This window comes from Phacochoerus africanus, chromosome 9 (genome assembly GCF_016906955.1).
Source record: "Phacochoerus africanus isolate WHEZ1 chromosome 9, ROS_Pafr_v1, whole genome shotgun sequence".
Taxonomy (NCBI): domain Eukaryota; kingdom Metazoa; phylum Chordata; class Mammalia; order Artiodactyla; family Suidae; genus Phacochoerus; species Phacochoerus africanus.
The window spans coordinates 2,020,781-2,034,534 of NC_062552.1; the positions used below are offsets into that span (position 1 = coordinate 2,020,781).

General features: G+C 57.4%; 1 protein-coding gene across 2 annotated transcripts in view; it reads right to left on the minus strand.

Moving 5' to 3' along the window:
- SLC22A23 (solute carrier family 22 member 23) overlaps nucleotides 1-13,754 on the minus strand; it is a 143,230-nt gene that overhangs the window by 24,215 nt on the left and 105,261 nt on the right. For both annotated transcript variants that reach the window (XM_047797326.1, XM_047797327.1), the window contains exon 5: nucleotides 13-140. In XM_047797326.1, coding sequence (XP_047653282.1) covers nucleotides 13-140 — 128 coding nt within the window. The remainder of the gene's footprint in view (nucleotides 1-12; nucleotides 141-13,754) is intronic.

Sequence of the window (13,754 nt, forward strand, 5' to 3'; positions counted from 1 at the left end):
ACACGTGCTCACCGGGCATCACGCCTTTGATGTCGCTCTCGGGGCTCATGCGGTTCTTCTGCGTAAAGTACAGGATCAGCTTCTTCGCAGACTCAAACTGGTGCGTGGCCATGAGCCAGCGCAGGGACTCGGGGAAAATCCTGCAGAGACAGAGAGTGGGTGAGGGTCTTCCGGTCCACTGGGTGGGCATCAGGACCGGCCTGGGGGCTTGCAGGCGGTCGGACTGGGGTTCCACAGGTGCTCCGTGACCAGCTGGGAGAAGACCACCCAGGAGAGTTCCTACTTTTCTTGCAGGAAGGGTGAATGTTGCAATTTTGAAGATGAGGCAGATAGAAGTATCTTACCAACCGGGTTAAGAAATCTGTGTACCCATCTGACCAGGACTGCGGATTTTGAAAGCATGTGCCGGCAACTCACCGAAGGGCTGCTTTTGTGGTTTTGTCTCAAAAAAACAAATGCTCATAGAATGATGAAAAGTTTTTTTTTTTTTTTTGTCTTTTTGCTATTTCTTGGGCCGCTCCCGCGGCATATGGAGGTTCCCAGGCTAGGGGTTGAATCGGAGCTGTAGCCACCGGCCTACGCCAGAGCCACAGCAACGCGGGATCCGAGCCGTGTCTGCAACCTACACCACAGCTCACGGCAACGCCGGATCGTTAATCCACTGAGCAAGGGCAGGGACCGAACCCGCCACCTCATGGTTCCTAGTCGGATTCATTTCTGCTGCGCCATGATGGGAACTCCCAAACTAGGGTCTTATTATCAATACATTTCGTAATCTTCCTTTCAGGACAATCTTTGCTGTCAAAGAGAACAAGGTGCCCGTTTGGAGTGGGGGTCAGCTTGCTTTCTCTGTAAAAGTCCACACAGTAATTTAGACTTTGCAGGTCACAAGGTCTCTTCAGAAACTAGCTGCTGCCGCATGCCCAGGAATGAGGGCTGTGTCCCCTTAGGGCTTTATCATGAAGCAGCAAGTGCCCTTGGGAGGGAGAGGCAAGAACTGGAGGTGGAAGCTCGGGGTGACAGCATGGTGACATATGGTGACCATGGCATCTCACTGGGGTCACACAGCGTCAGGTTGCCATCGCGGATGCTGATAGGAGTTCGCATCCACGGACCCAACACCCGCCCTGCCAGCTGCAGGGAGCCGCTAATGAAAGCATCCGGAATCTGGAAGAGCTGTCCGGGGCAAATTTGTATATCCATGTCATTCACTAATGCTGTAATGGCAGTCGCTGCCTTACCTGTCTGAAGAAAAGTCAAATTTCTAAATGCTCCTGATGCATTCTGCAGAAACAGCTGATGCCAGTGGTGCCCTGGGACAGTCCGATTGGAACGCTCATCTATGCTGGGACGCCCGGGTCACCAAGAGTCAGAAGCTATGTGCCCACGTGCCTGGCCTGAGGAGGTGCAGCCTAAGCATTAAGGCGGGCCCAGGACGACTCACATCTTTTTACAACAGGAGCCCATGCGAAAGCTGGGAAAAAAGGTTTCAAGCTGTAGGCGGTGTTTTTTGTTTTTTTTTTTTAAATAGTAAAAGTTAATGTTTGTTTTACTGGTTCTAGTTTTTACAAAGTGATTTTGAATGATGTAGTTCAAGCAAACACTCAGAATCAATATTGCATAGATAGCAACACCGTGGCACAGTTTATCAGACCTTTTATCTATAACAAAATAACCTGACACAAACACTCCCCACAGCTCTACCTACCTCAGCTCCATCTTTCTGATTTATCTGGGCTTGGTGTCACTTTCCGATTTCGTGACATGGGTAACACATCATCAAATTTAATTCTTCTTTTCTAATATATCAATTTCAGACTTCAAAATGTCACCCGAGTATCATTTTCGCTACATTTCACAAGTTTTGACAAGTAGTTTTCTCTCTCTTTTTTTTTTTAGGGCCACTCCTGTGGTACATGGAGGTTCCTGGGCCATGGCTACACCACAGCCACAGCCACACCTGATCCAAGCCGCATCTGTGACCTACGCCACAGCTCCCTGCAAAGCCAGATCTTTACCCCACTGAGCGAGGCCAGGGATGGAACCTGCGTGCTTGTGGAGACTAGGTCGGGTCCTTAACCCGCTGAGCCGCGATGGGAGCTCCTTGGTAACAAGCAGTCCTTGCTGTGATTTCCTTCTAGACATTTTGTGACTTTGATCCTAATTCTATCCCATTTTCCTTCCCTGTGACAGACGGAGAGACACGTCTCACATTTATACATGACATCGCCAAACACACAGGTTTGGAGAGGGGGTTGGGGATGGGCTTGCGATATTGTTCCCCTGATTTTTAATTTTGTTACACCATTCTGAGGAAGCACAGGCTGTGTTACCAGACGCCCCCGGAGCCCCTGGGCCGGCTTTGCGGCCCCGGCCGGGACGGACCGGTGCAGCGCCCCCTGCAGGATTCCGCCCGCAGCCATTCCGTGTAGCTCATCCTTCCCGCTGGACCTTCTCCAGTCTGGGCGAGTCACTGCGCACTGAGTAGGCGGTGCTCTTCTGACTGCAGGTTTCAGCTGCGCCCCCCACGTACCCCCCTTCCCCGGGGGGGACAGCAAGGACGAGAGGCACGTCCACGAGTGACAAAGGGCAGGCTGGCCGAGACGTGCCCCCGCTTACAAGAGGACCCACGTGAAGGCCCACAACCCAGGGGGAGCCCGCCGGTCAGCGCCGCTGGGCACAGGGCCAGTGAGTGTGGGCCTCGTCTGGAGCTCAAACACTCATCTAGTCGCCACATTTTTTTTCTGGTATGTACGGAGCCTTGTCACCACAAACGCATTCCCAGTGGGCACCTCCTCGACCTCCAGGGACCTGAGTCTCGCAGTGGGAGACCCCTAAACAAACAAAGTCAACACACACACACGTACACACTCTATAGACTTACAGGCGACTTGGCCAGAAGCCTGCACAGCATGGGACAGGACAGGGCGCAAGAAGAGAGGGGGCCGTTCCTGGAAGGGGTTGGGAATGGCCCGGGAGGGCTGCGTGGAGGCAGCGGTTTGGCGGGGTATTGGGGGAGGCGAGCAGGCGCTGGGCAGACGCCGCGTGCCGCTGGGGGCAGGTGAGGATGGGTGCGGCTGGGACTCCGAAGAGAGGCGTCAGCCATGGAACAAGGAGCATGCTGTGTCCCAGCGCTGCCAGCTGGGACAGCCAGGACCCGGGATCTGAGAAGAGAGAAGCGGAGAGAAGCGGGGCCCTGGGGTGAGCGCCTGGGCTTCCGTGGGGTGCGGGGTGAGGGCAGCCGTGGACCAGAATGAACCCAGGCGGGGAGAAGGGCTCTCCCAGGAGATCTGGGTACAGGTACGGCTGGACTCCCGCCAGTCACGTGTCCCCTCTCGGGTGGCAGACGGCACCGCAAACCTCCCCCAGGCCTGACCTACGGGGACGAGGAAGCCTTCTCTTCGTTTCCCACGCATTCAAGTCTTTCAAGCTCGTGATGCTGCAGTAACAGTATCCCCGTTTCACAGGTGGGGAAACTCAGACAAAGAAAGTTCAAGGGCATCATCCAGATTGCAGAGCGGTTAAAGGCAGAGCTGCACTTGGGAGTTCCCGTCATGGCTCAGTAGTTAATGAACCCGACTAGGATCCATGAGAACGCGGGTCCGATCCCTGGTCTCGCTCAGTGGGTTAAGGATCTGGCGTTGCTGTGAGCTGTGGTGTAGATCGCAGACACGGCTCAAATCCTGCATGGTTCTGACTGTGGTGTAGGCCAGGAGCTGTAGCTCCGATTCGACCCCTAGCCTGGGAACCTCCACATGCTGTGGGTGCGGCCCTAGAAAAGGCAAAAGACAAAAAAAAAAAAAAAAAAAAAAGGGCAGAGCTGCATTTAGACCTGGGCAGTCTGACTCAACCCGCATCCTTCGCCTTGGTGGACCCAGCAAAGAAATCAAGCCCCCATCCCAGGCCAGCGCTCCGACGGTGGCGGTTTGCGGGAGACTGTCCCAGTGACGAGTCCTCAGGCCTTGCGGACACCTCTGTGCCCCCGCGAATTTAAATCTGCGGCAAAGTCATAAAGAACTCGTTGAATTGTTCGCCCCCGAGAAAGCCCAGGGACGGCTGTTCCAGCGGAAAATGTGCAGTGTAGCCCCATCATGGGAATTTAATGAAATGTCTCCTGACAAGTACATAATGTAATAACACCATGAAAATTAAAAAGCCGGCCAGTGGCCCAGGATCTGGCAGGAATGCAGCTGTGCCTCAGGGAAATCCGTCATTTTCAACCCAAATAAAAGAGTATCGTAGGCAGCCAGAGGCCATGTCTGCTGGTGCAGCCTCACGTGCGGACGGGCAGGAAGTGACCTTGAGCGTGACCTCTGCAACCCACGCACAGAAGTGGGTGGGGAAGCCACGGCGGCATCTCTGGAGGGGGGCTCGCCGCGGCTGCTGGCAGGGCTGTGGCCACAGGACGAGGGGGTGGTCCACGGAGGGGACGGGGAACCAGAACCCTCGGACGCAGGGCATACTCGGCTCCCTCAAGCACACGGTGTGGTGGTTCTATTATCAACCCTGTTCCCCGGATGCAGAAACTGAGGCAGGTTCAAGTGCACGGTGATGCTCCAAAGCCGTGGCTCAGTGGCCCCAGGACTCCTGCAGGAAGGACACGGCAAAGCTCAAAGCCTCTACGGGTCCTGCTCGAGTCCTAAGCCCCTGGCAGGAAGGGGGATAACAACTCGGCACGGACACCCAGTCTGGTCCCTGGGGTCTGATGGACCTCTCGCCCTGAGGCCTCCGAAATATCTGCTGGCTGGTTAGAGGGTCCTGGGTCCCTTGTTCCCAATTCTCAAATCCTGAAGATTCTGAAATCCAAAACCCCTTCATTGGATTCACTTGCAACAAAACCCTGAACTCCCTGGAGGCAGAGCTGGACCTGGTAGGTCTGAGTTACAGCCTCAGGCGTCACTTCCACAGGATGGGGACACCTCCCTGCAGAGACCACAGGGTCCTGGGGAAGCTGGCATGTCTGTGTCCTCAGGGCAGAGGAGAAGCTGCGGCGGGACGGGACCCCTGCCTCTGCCCAGCACCCTGCCCACTTCACCCGCCACGTCCTCCTGGCACAGGCATGTTGCCGGGGAGGATGCTGGCGTCAAAGATTGGCTACGGAATTAACTTGAATTAAGCAAATCACAGCTGGACCCATTCTCCACTTAAAACTAAACTGTTCTGGAGCGGGGAACCGCCCCTTTCCAACCCCCGGGGCCCTGCCCGGCCCGCCCCACCGAGCTGGCCCCTGCCCGGAGGGTGAGCATCCTTCCAACCACTGGAGCCTGGTTCTCTTGAGGTGCCCTCTGCTGTCACACTGCCCCCACCTGCAGTGCAAAGTGCCACTTTCACTCTCCCCATCCCTTTCCTTCCAGATGGGTACGTAACTGCTCCCCCCCCCCCCCCGCCCGGGTCCGGAGACCCTCAACCCCAGGCGCTGTGCGCTCTGAGGTCCTGGATAAAAGCCACAGTAACGCAGATCAATCTGACCTTGAGCTCATTTTCTAGCATGTCCCCAGGACACCATGTCCCCATGCACCCCGTGGCCTTGGTTATTCTACAAAAAGCTAAGAACCAGAAATTAAGAGAAGAGGCCTCAGACGGAATGCCAGGGAGGTTACAGAGGCCACGCACCGCGAGCCAGAGGAGAATCCCCAGGTCCCACCCAGACAGCCAAGCTCTGGGTCAGGAAGCCCCATGCAGACGGGGCTAGGGGAGGCAGCCGGGGGCAGGAAGCTGGCTGGGTAAGGAAGCAGAAAGCCCCTAAAACCGGGGGGCACTTCCCCCCACACCAGGGACCCTGCTGTAGGACCCCGCTTCAGGGACACACGCGTGCCCAGCGCCGAGATGAAAACCCTCAGACCATTCACCAAGGAAGGCAAAGTCACAAATCTCAATGTCAAGAGAGGGTCTGGATTTGCACTTGGCCTGGGCCCTCAGGGAGCTGCAGGCGAGCCCTTCCCGGTGGCACTGCTGCTGGCGGGGATCAGCCCGGAACCTGCCTCTGGAGCCCTGAGCAGTGTGGCTTTCCCACGTCATGCTCATCATGTGACTTAACGAACAGGAAAAGCCGTTTTAGAAAGACACCCACCCAAAATAGCTACAAGGAAGTACTGATTCTTAAATCACATGGAAAATTTCTTTACATGGCACTCTTTTCCCAATGGTACCAACGATGTTACTCTGTCAAGACGGAAAGCTCGCTCACATTCTGACCGATGCCCTGAACTGATGCCTCGGCTTGTTCTTCCGAGCCGAGCAGCAGCAGTTCCAGCCGGCGGACTCTTGTCTGCGGCGCTTCTGTGGGCCTCTGAGTCACCACGTGCTTTTCAGACCAGGCTGCTTTATGATTTAATTATAACAAGTTGTTTCTGCCACGCTTTCCCATCTGTGTCTTCCTCCCCGCCTCTTCTGTCACTTGGCCAAGAGCACCTGCCTTACACTCGTGCATCTGTTTTACCCCTGAGCCCTTGTAACCTGCACGGTGACTCAGAAAAATCAGAAATTAAAATGGGATACTACCATCCTTCCTAACGCTGTAAGGTTGATACTTTTTCCTTAACATTTAACATGGAAACCAAGTGTCCCTTCTACCCCATTGGAGGGCCTGACTTGGTCACTCACGGACAGTATCCCAGCTGCCCTCCTGTCCATCGAACACCTGCTCTTGGCAACTTCCTACATTCAAAGCATGTCTCTCTCTCTGAATCGCCAAACTAGACCGTTTACTCACAGAGAAGGTGCGGAGAGGAAGTGGGCCTCACTGCTAAGGCTTCTGGAAATGAATTCTGTCCTCACGTCAGTCTGTGTTTCTCACGTGCTTAGTTCCTCAGGTGGCACACCTGTCGACAGGTGCGCCCTCACATTGGTGATGCGACTTCGCAGCACTCATGAGAGTGTGTGAGGCACGCACTCAACCTGCTGTGGGGGAAACAGGTACGTGGATACCTGGAGAAACACCTGATGGGAGGAGCTCCCGCCGAGCAGGTAAGAAAAGGCAGAGCGAAGGTGTAAGTAGGACAAAAGCGCAGGGCCGTGGACGGCTCTGCAGGGAGAAGCTGCCCTGAACGTGTGCGGGTGCTTTGCTTTAAAGAGGCCGTTCTAGCTGCGGATGCTTTGGGTTTGGCCGCGTATCACAGTGGTGACATTCTGCAAGGGGCCCTCCTTAAAGATCAGAATGAATTAGATACCAGTTGGGGGACTATCCTAAGTTTCCCATTCAAAGCTCTTATAGAAATAAACACTTGAGCGGCTTCCCTCGTAGCTCAGTGGTAACGAATCAGATTAGCACCCATGAGGACGTGGGTTCGATCCCCGGCCTTGCTCAGTGGGTTAAGGACCCGGCATTGCCGTGAGCTGTGGGGTAGGTCGCAGACGTGGCTTGCATCCTGCGTGGCTGTGGTGCAGGCCGGCAGCTGTAGCTCTGATTGGACCCCTCGCCTGGGAACCTCCATATGCTGCGGGTGCGGCCCCAAAGATAAAAAACAAACAAACAGAACACAAAACTATGCACCTGACTCTAGTAGATAAGCTCTCACTTGAGTATTTTTAAACTTCACTTCTGCACGGTTTACACAAATGAGGTAAGTCGATTCCGTGCAGGGTGGAGCGGATGAATATGAATTAGTTCTTTTAAAAACTCAAGTTCACGGTCCGAGGCAACGGTAGTAAATCTGGGTGAAGGGACAAGCATGAAATTAAGGAAAATGTGGCTCTTAGGATGTTTCAGTCCCAAGGTTTCTCACAAGTCTTTGCAGGACAAGGAATCTTTTCACAACTAAATGGCCACCCCACTGGCTTATCTGCCACAGAAACACAGAACAGTGCGTCTCTACTGGTTTTCAAAATGATACACAGCTAAGCTCCAGAATTCTCTCCCTGGAGCCAGACTGAGGGGGACTAGATCGGGAGCCGGTGTTTATGGACCAGTTCTGTGACCTTGGGCAAGGCAGCTAGGGCTCTGGGCCTCTGTTTCCCCATCTGCAGAATGGGGTGGGGGTGGGGGGCAGCACCAAGGCCTCCCCCAGGCCCACATTCTCCGCCTGGATTCGCTTCAAAGGGCCAGTGCCCACTGTGGCCTCCTTCTGAAAATTAAAAAAGAGGCTGATCACTCGGGGCACCGAACAAATATTCTAACACTGCCTTCGGTTTGGCCAGGATGAATGGAGTCTGTACTTAAAATGCCTTTGGGGCTGGCTTTTAGAGGTGAAGCAACTCCGAATGTACCAGGGTGCATAAGAGGTGGGTAAACTGAGAGACCCCTTTGTGGCTCAGGAGGTGAAGGACCCCACACAGCCTCTGAGCACACGGGCTCCGTCCCTGGCCTCACTCAGTGGGTTAAGGAGCTGGTGTGGCTGTGGCTCTGGTGTAGGGCGGCAGCTGCAGCTCTGATTCGACCCTTAGCCCGGAAACTTCTGTCTGCCGAGGGTACGGCCGTAAAAAGGTTGGGATATATTTTAAATGTTCCTCAGTTCCCACCACACAAGTCAGTTCATTTTTTCCAGCTGTCCCGCCTTCTAACTTATCCAAGTGAGGATGACCAGGCTGCAGAAAGCCCAAGGCACACAGAGCATTCACACCTAGCACTGCAGGGGAATGAACTGGCATTTCTGCAAACGATACAAAGAAACTGACGGTGAAAAACGAGAGGAGATAAGGGGGCAGACAGACAGGCTTGTGCTGGTTCGGCTCTACCCTGGGGTTTGAGCGGCACCTGTATTCGCAGCCTGCCCCATCTACCTTCTCGGGGGGCCAGCCTCTCCGGTCCGTGGCTGCGTTCTTGTCCTCCCTGTCTCCCTGCCCCCGCAGGGTGATAACAGGGCCACAAAGACAGCTCATCCTCAGCACGGCCCCCGCTGCTCCGCCCTGACCTGAGACCCGGCTCTGGCCCCGGAAGGCGGCCTCGGGGCTCATCTCTCCCAGCTCCAAAGAAACAGTCTCGACGACCAGCGAGGCACCCCCGCCTCCCGTCCTGGACCCCCTCTCGTGTCGCCAGATGTGCACTTTGCCAGAGACCCGAAGGCCAATCCACGGGGCCGGGGACCCGGCCTCTTGCTCTGCATCCGTCCACTCGGAGGTACGCCTGCTGCCAGCTGGCGCTCAGCCGCTCTCGCTGGACACCTGCCACCAGCGGGCCATTTCCCCGATTTCCGCCAGCTGCCAACAGCTCGACCCTATCATTCCCATGTACACACGCGTGTGCTCACTTGCACACGCTTACACGCACACACACGCTGGCTGCCTGGGCTCCGCCAGGGCTCCAGGCTCAGAGACCTTCAAGCTGGCCTCGAGTGACCCCAGCTTCCTGGGGTGTGGCAGCAGTGGGATGGAACGCCGGGGCACACGCCAGGCACAAGGACTGGGGGACGGCAGCGCGGCTCCAGGGTCACTGTCGCAGGACTTTACAGCAGAGGCCAGACCCCCTGGCGGCACCTCCCTCTCCCTGGAGTAGGTTGGCTTGACCCCAGGGCTTCTACGGTTTCACACAATCTGCATGGTCACAGGGCCGGCTCGGGCAGCCTCTGGCCCAAGGGCTCCCAAAACTCCACGCCATCACCAGATCCCCCAACACCAATTTCGAGAGCCTTCGGATCCCACTTTCAACTGCTCACTCGATTCTGGGGCCTGTGTATCCACTTCTACGTTTGCCTTGGCGGCATGACTGACCGCCCCCCACCCGGAGAAGTCGGAGGTGAACACGATTTGACGAAAAAAATTGTTTTTGCTCAAAGTTTCCTAAAAGGCTCCCCAAGTTAACCACCCGATAACATGCATGAATAATTCCTGCAGATTTATTCGCGCTCCCAGATGCTCATGTGTTTTACGATTCGCCTTTCCACGTTCCCACGAGTGAACACCGCCCTGGGAGGCCTAACCGAGGCGGATGGTGGCGTGGAATCCGGTTTCGCTCCTGCCGTGTCGGGAGCCCCGTGGCCCGGGTTTCACCTGTTTGCATGATGTTACCACGCCCCCCTTTGAAAGAAAGCTGCTTCGGATGGAGGAAGGCCGTCTGGCCTGCGGGTGTGCGGGCAGGACGCAGAGACGGTGGCTGGATGGAGATACAGATGGTCCCCGTCCAAGGCGGGGCCGTAAGCAAGCACCCCGCCTCCCCGCCCCTCTGTGCCCGGCTTTCTCCATATGTCCCAGCACCTGCTTGAGGGTCTGAGTCACAGAAGGTGCCAGACAGCATCCGACGTGGGGCACGCCCTCCAGAAAGGCTAAACACTAGTGCTATTCTGGCCAGACTATTTCTGAGGGTATTTTAAAGGGCCCAGCGATGTTTAGAATCACACCCTCACTGGAACGGTTGGTGATGTTTCCCCTGGTTGCTGATCTGACCCGAGACCCCCGTACACACCTCACAGTGGCCTGTTTCTTGAAGCGCTGAAGAATCGAAACGGCTGTGGGCACACAGCTTTCCTGTGCAGGCTCACTGCCCTCGACGCCTCAGTCCCGAGTCGGCTCCAGGGTCCTCGGGGGCGGGGCGCCCGTTCTCGGTGTCACCAGCGCGGGGCCGTCCTCCTCCGATTTCCTCAGCATCCCCCACGCTGTTCTTCCCCCAGCGCCTCGCCCTCCGGCTCGGCTCCCGCACTCACGCACGCTGCCTGCCAGCATCACTCGGTTAGTGACTCCCCCCCTTCACATGCCGCCTCGAGTCAGTTTGTGCAAGACACGCGCCAGGCGAGTGGCAGGCGCAACCCCGTCCCACCCGGGGACGTGCTGGTGCGTCTGGGGGAGCGCGGAGGAAAGCTGCTTGCACAGGCTCCCTGTGGGGCGGAGGGGCTCGCAGAGCAGCGGGGGGGCACCTCAGGCCACGGTCAAGGACTCCGAGACGTACTGTTTTGATCAAGCCCTTAGACCCGGGACTGAGCTTTGACTGCCTCCTTCCATCAGTTCCAGGAATACCTACATCTTCTGCCACCTGCGATGTCTCACTGGGGACACGTGTCTTGGGGGCCACCTCACGGACCCTCCAGGACGGCATCTGCTCCGTGTCCTCCCGGGACCGAGAACGTCTTTTGTGAAGAGGGGTGGGGTCCCCGCCGCCGGCTCCCATCTCCTCGTACACTGTGACACCATCTTCGTTGGAAGTGGTCCGGCCCCTCACCCCGTAAGCAGGATGCCTGCTTTCACTCCTCGACGGGCATCCTGGCGCATGGCAGCCCCTCTGGAGCTCAGCCGTCATCAGCATCCCGTGGGGGCTGAGACCACCCACAGATGTTCTGACGGGCTGGGCCGGGGGGGCTGAGAATCCGCGTTGCCAGCAACTTCCCAGGAGAAGCGGCTGGTCCAGGGGCTGCACCTGGAGACCGCGGACATTCAGAGTCCAGACTTCAAGAACTTTCCAGACTTGTGAGTGTCTTTGGTGCAATTTCTGGATGCCCCAGTTTCTCCAGCTACAAACAGGAACAAGCCCACCTGCTCGGACCCAATCCGAGAGTGTCAGGTTAGCGCAGCGCCTCAAACGCAGAAGCCTGCAGCCGATCTCAGACAAAGGGTGTCTCTAAAACCTTCAGACGCGTTCAAGTCAGCACAGCCTACAGAGCACCTGCCGCGAGGGAGCCCACGCAGCTCCCCTCCTTGGCCGGTTGCTCCACAAGGCAGGGCGTGTGCGTGGGGCAGTGGCACCCGGCACCTGGCAGATGCTGAGTGAAGGGTGGCTGCTCTGTGGGCCTGAGAGGTCTCGATGGGGACCTTGCTGAAGTGGCGTCACCACTCCCCCAGCACCTGCCAGGCCCAGAGTGGACGTGCTCACTCTGGCAGACCCTCGCAGGTACTCAGCACCTGCAGTGATGCTCTGCAGCAGGTGACAGCGCCGGCATTTTGGGACAGTGGCAGGGACGCTCTGTCACCTCCCCGAATCCCTCCTCCCCGTGTTTCCTCCCTCGGCTTCTGAAGCGCTTCCTTTACCCACAGCTGGCGGGGCCTGGATGCGGGTCTGAGCCTCCCAGCAGCTCCCGCAAGGTCGTTAATCTCCTCTCTCGGCTCCACGTGCCCCAAATCGTCCACACGTCACATCCTCCCCGTCACCACCGTCCACCTGCAGCGCTGCACCCCCGCTCGGCCCTGTCCCAGCCCCAGGCGCCTGTTCCTCTCCCAGTGCTTCTCCAGCCCCACGCTCACTTCATTCCAGAGCATTCTGTGACCCTGGGCTGCCCCAGGCTGTGTATTACTCATGCTTTTCTGTTTTCTGTTATTTTCCGATGTTTCTGGGAAGGAAGATGCTTCTCCCAGGGCGAGCAAGTTCCTGGAGGGACCAAAGGACTCTGCCCGTGAGAGCCCTTTCGGGCGCCGGCCAGCCCCTCCAGAGCGCTGCTCAGTGTGCCAGTCGGGCCAGCTTCTCCTCAGGTCACTGTCATGGGGTTCTGGAGGCGCCGGCTCCCGAGTTTCAGTCGCTGGCCTTGCTGACGGGCCCCCTGGGCTCCGTGAGCTCAGCTCCGGTGACACTGTTCTTCCACGCGACTCTCGGCTCCAGTGATTCCCCACGGAGGTTTCATTTCTGACCCTGAGGGTCCAGCGAGCGTCCCTGGTCCTCTGGTCAGTGTCTGGGCCCGGGAGGGAGGTTGGTGCAGACGTCAAGGCGCCAGCGTCCTAGGGAGAGTCCTTGTCGCCTCAGCCTCGGGACGGTTGGCTGGCTTGGGACCTGGGTCCCTGTGCTCGGCAGGGCTGGTCCAGACCTCTCATCACGGATGCTGAGCCCAGCTTCACCCGGGCTCAGTGCTAAGTGCACAGGGGCCTGTAATCTCAGCCCCAGGCCAGACGCCCAGTGGTGGCCTCCATGTCACCGCTGTGTCAGGGCCCCGGGATCCCCTTTCCTGCCAGAGTTGGCTCCGTCTGTAGCTGGTTAATGCCACCGCTTATCCAGCATCTGTGTGTCTGCTGCTCGCTGTCCGCCCAGCCCCCACCTGGACCAGAAGGTCCCCAGTCCCCACCCTTTGCCTTTGTGCTCCTGAGCTGACCCTGCACCCTGGGGACTCTGCGTTGTATGCTTTGGTTGTGGCCCTGTTAACGCACCTGCTCCCCAGGGTTACTCCAAAGCCCCGAGCCTGCTGCCGGCACCCGCGGCTCATGCCATGAGCACGTGCTCTTTAAGGGAAGAGTGACTTCCGGTGTTTTGTCACGGGACCACGGGCCGGGCCAGCCGCCTGCTCCCGGAGGCCAGCTCACCCGTCCAGCCACAGAGCCCTCAGGGTGACAGCTTCCAGCCGCAGCAGAGGTGGGGGAGGGTCGTCATCAGAGAGACCGCTTGGCAGCCTTTAAAAGCCAGACCCCCCTGGAGCCGCTCACGGCCTCAGGCCAAGGCGGGACACCGCTCTCCCCACGATCGATCCCCCGACTGGCCCCCGTTACACCCGGGCTTCCACACTCGAGGAGGTGACACAGAACCAAGAACGGCAGCTGGCGTCTCGAGCGCGCGTGCAGGCCTGACGCGCCAGGCAGGAGCCTCCACCGCCACCACCCGCACGAATGAAGAGCATGTGACAGTGACGCCAACCACGGCAGGCCCGTGGGCGGGGGGAGTGGGGCGACCCCAGACAGTGCGCCTCCGGACACCGCGCCCTGGTCCGTCTGCACACATGGCACGCGTTGAGGCCCCCGCCGCCCTCTGCGCCAGGACCTTTTATATGTACATTTGTGTGTACAACAGAATTTTGTTTTCAGGTTTCAGAACGTATTTAAATAAATGAACAGCTTTACCTTGCCTCTCATTAAACCTTGACATATTTTTAAAATTTAAAACACAAAAATAAGATGAACAAAACCCCTAGTGGTTT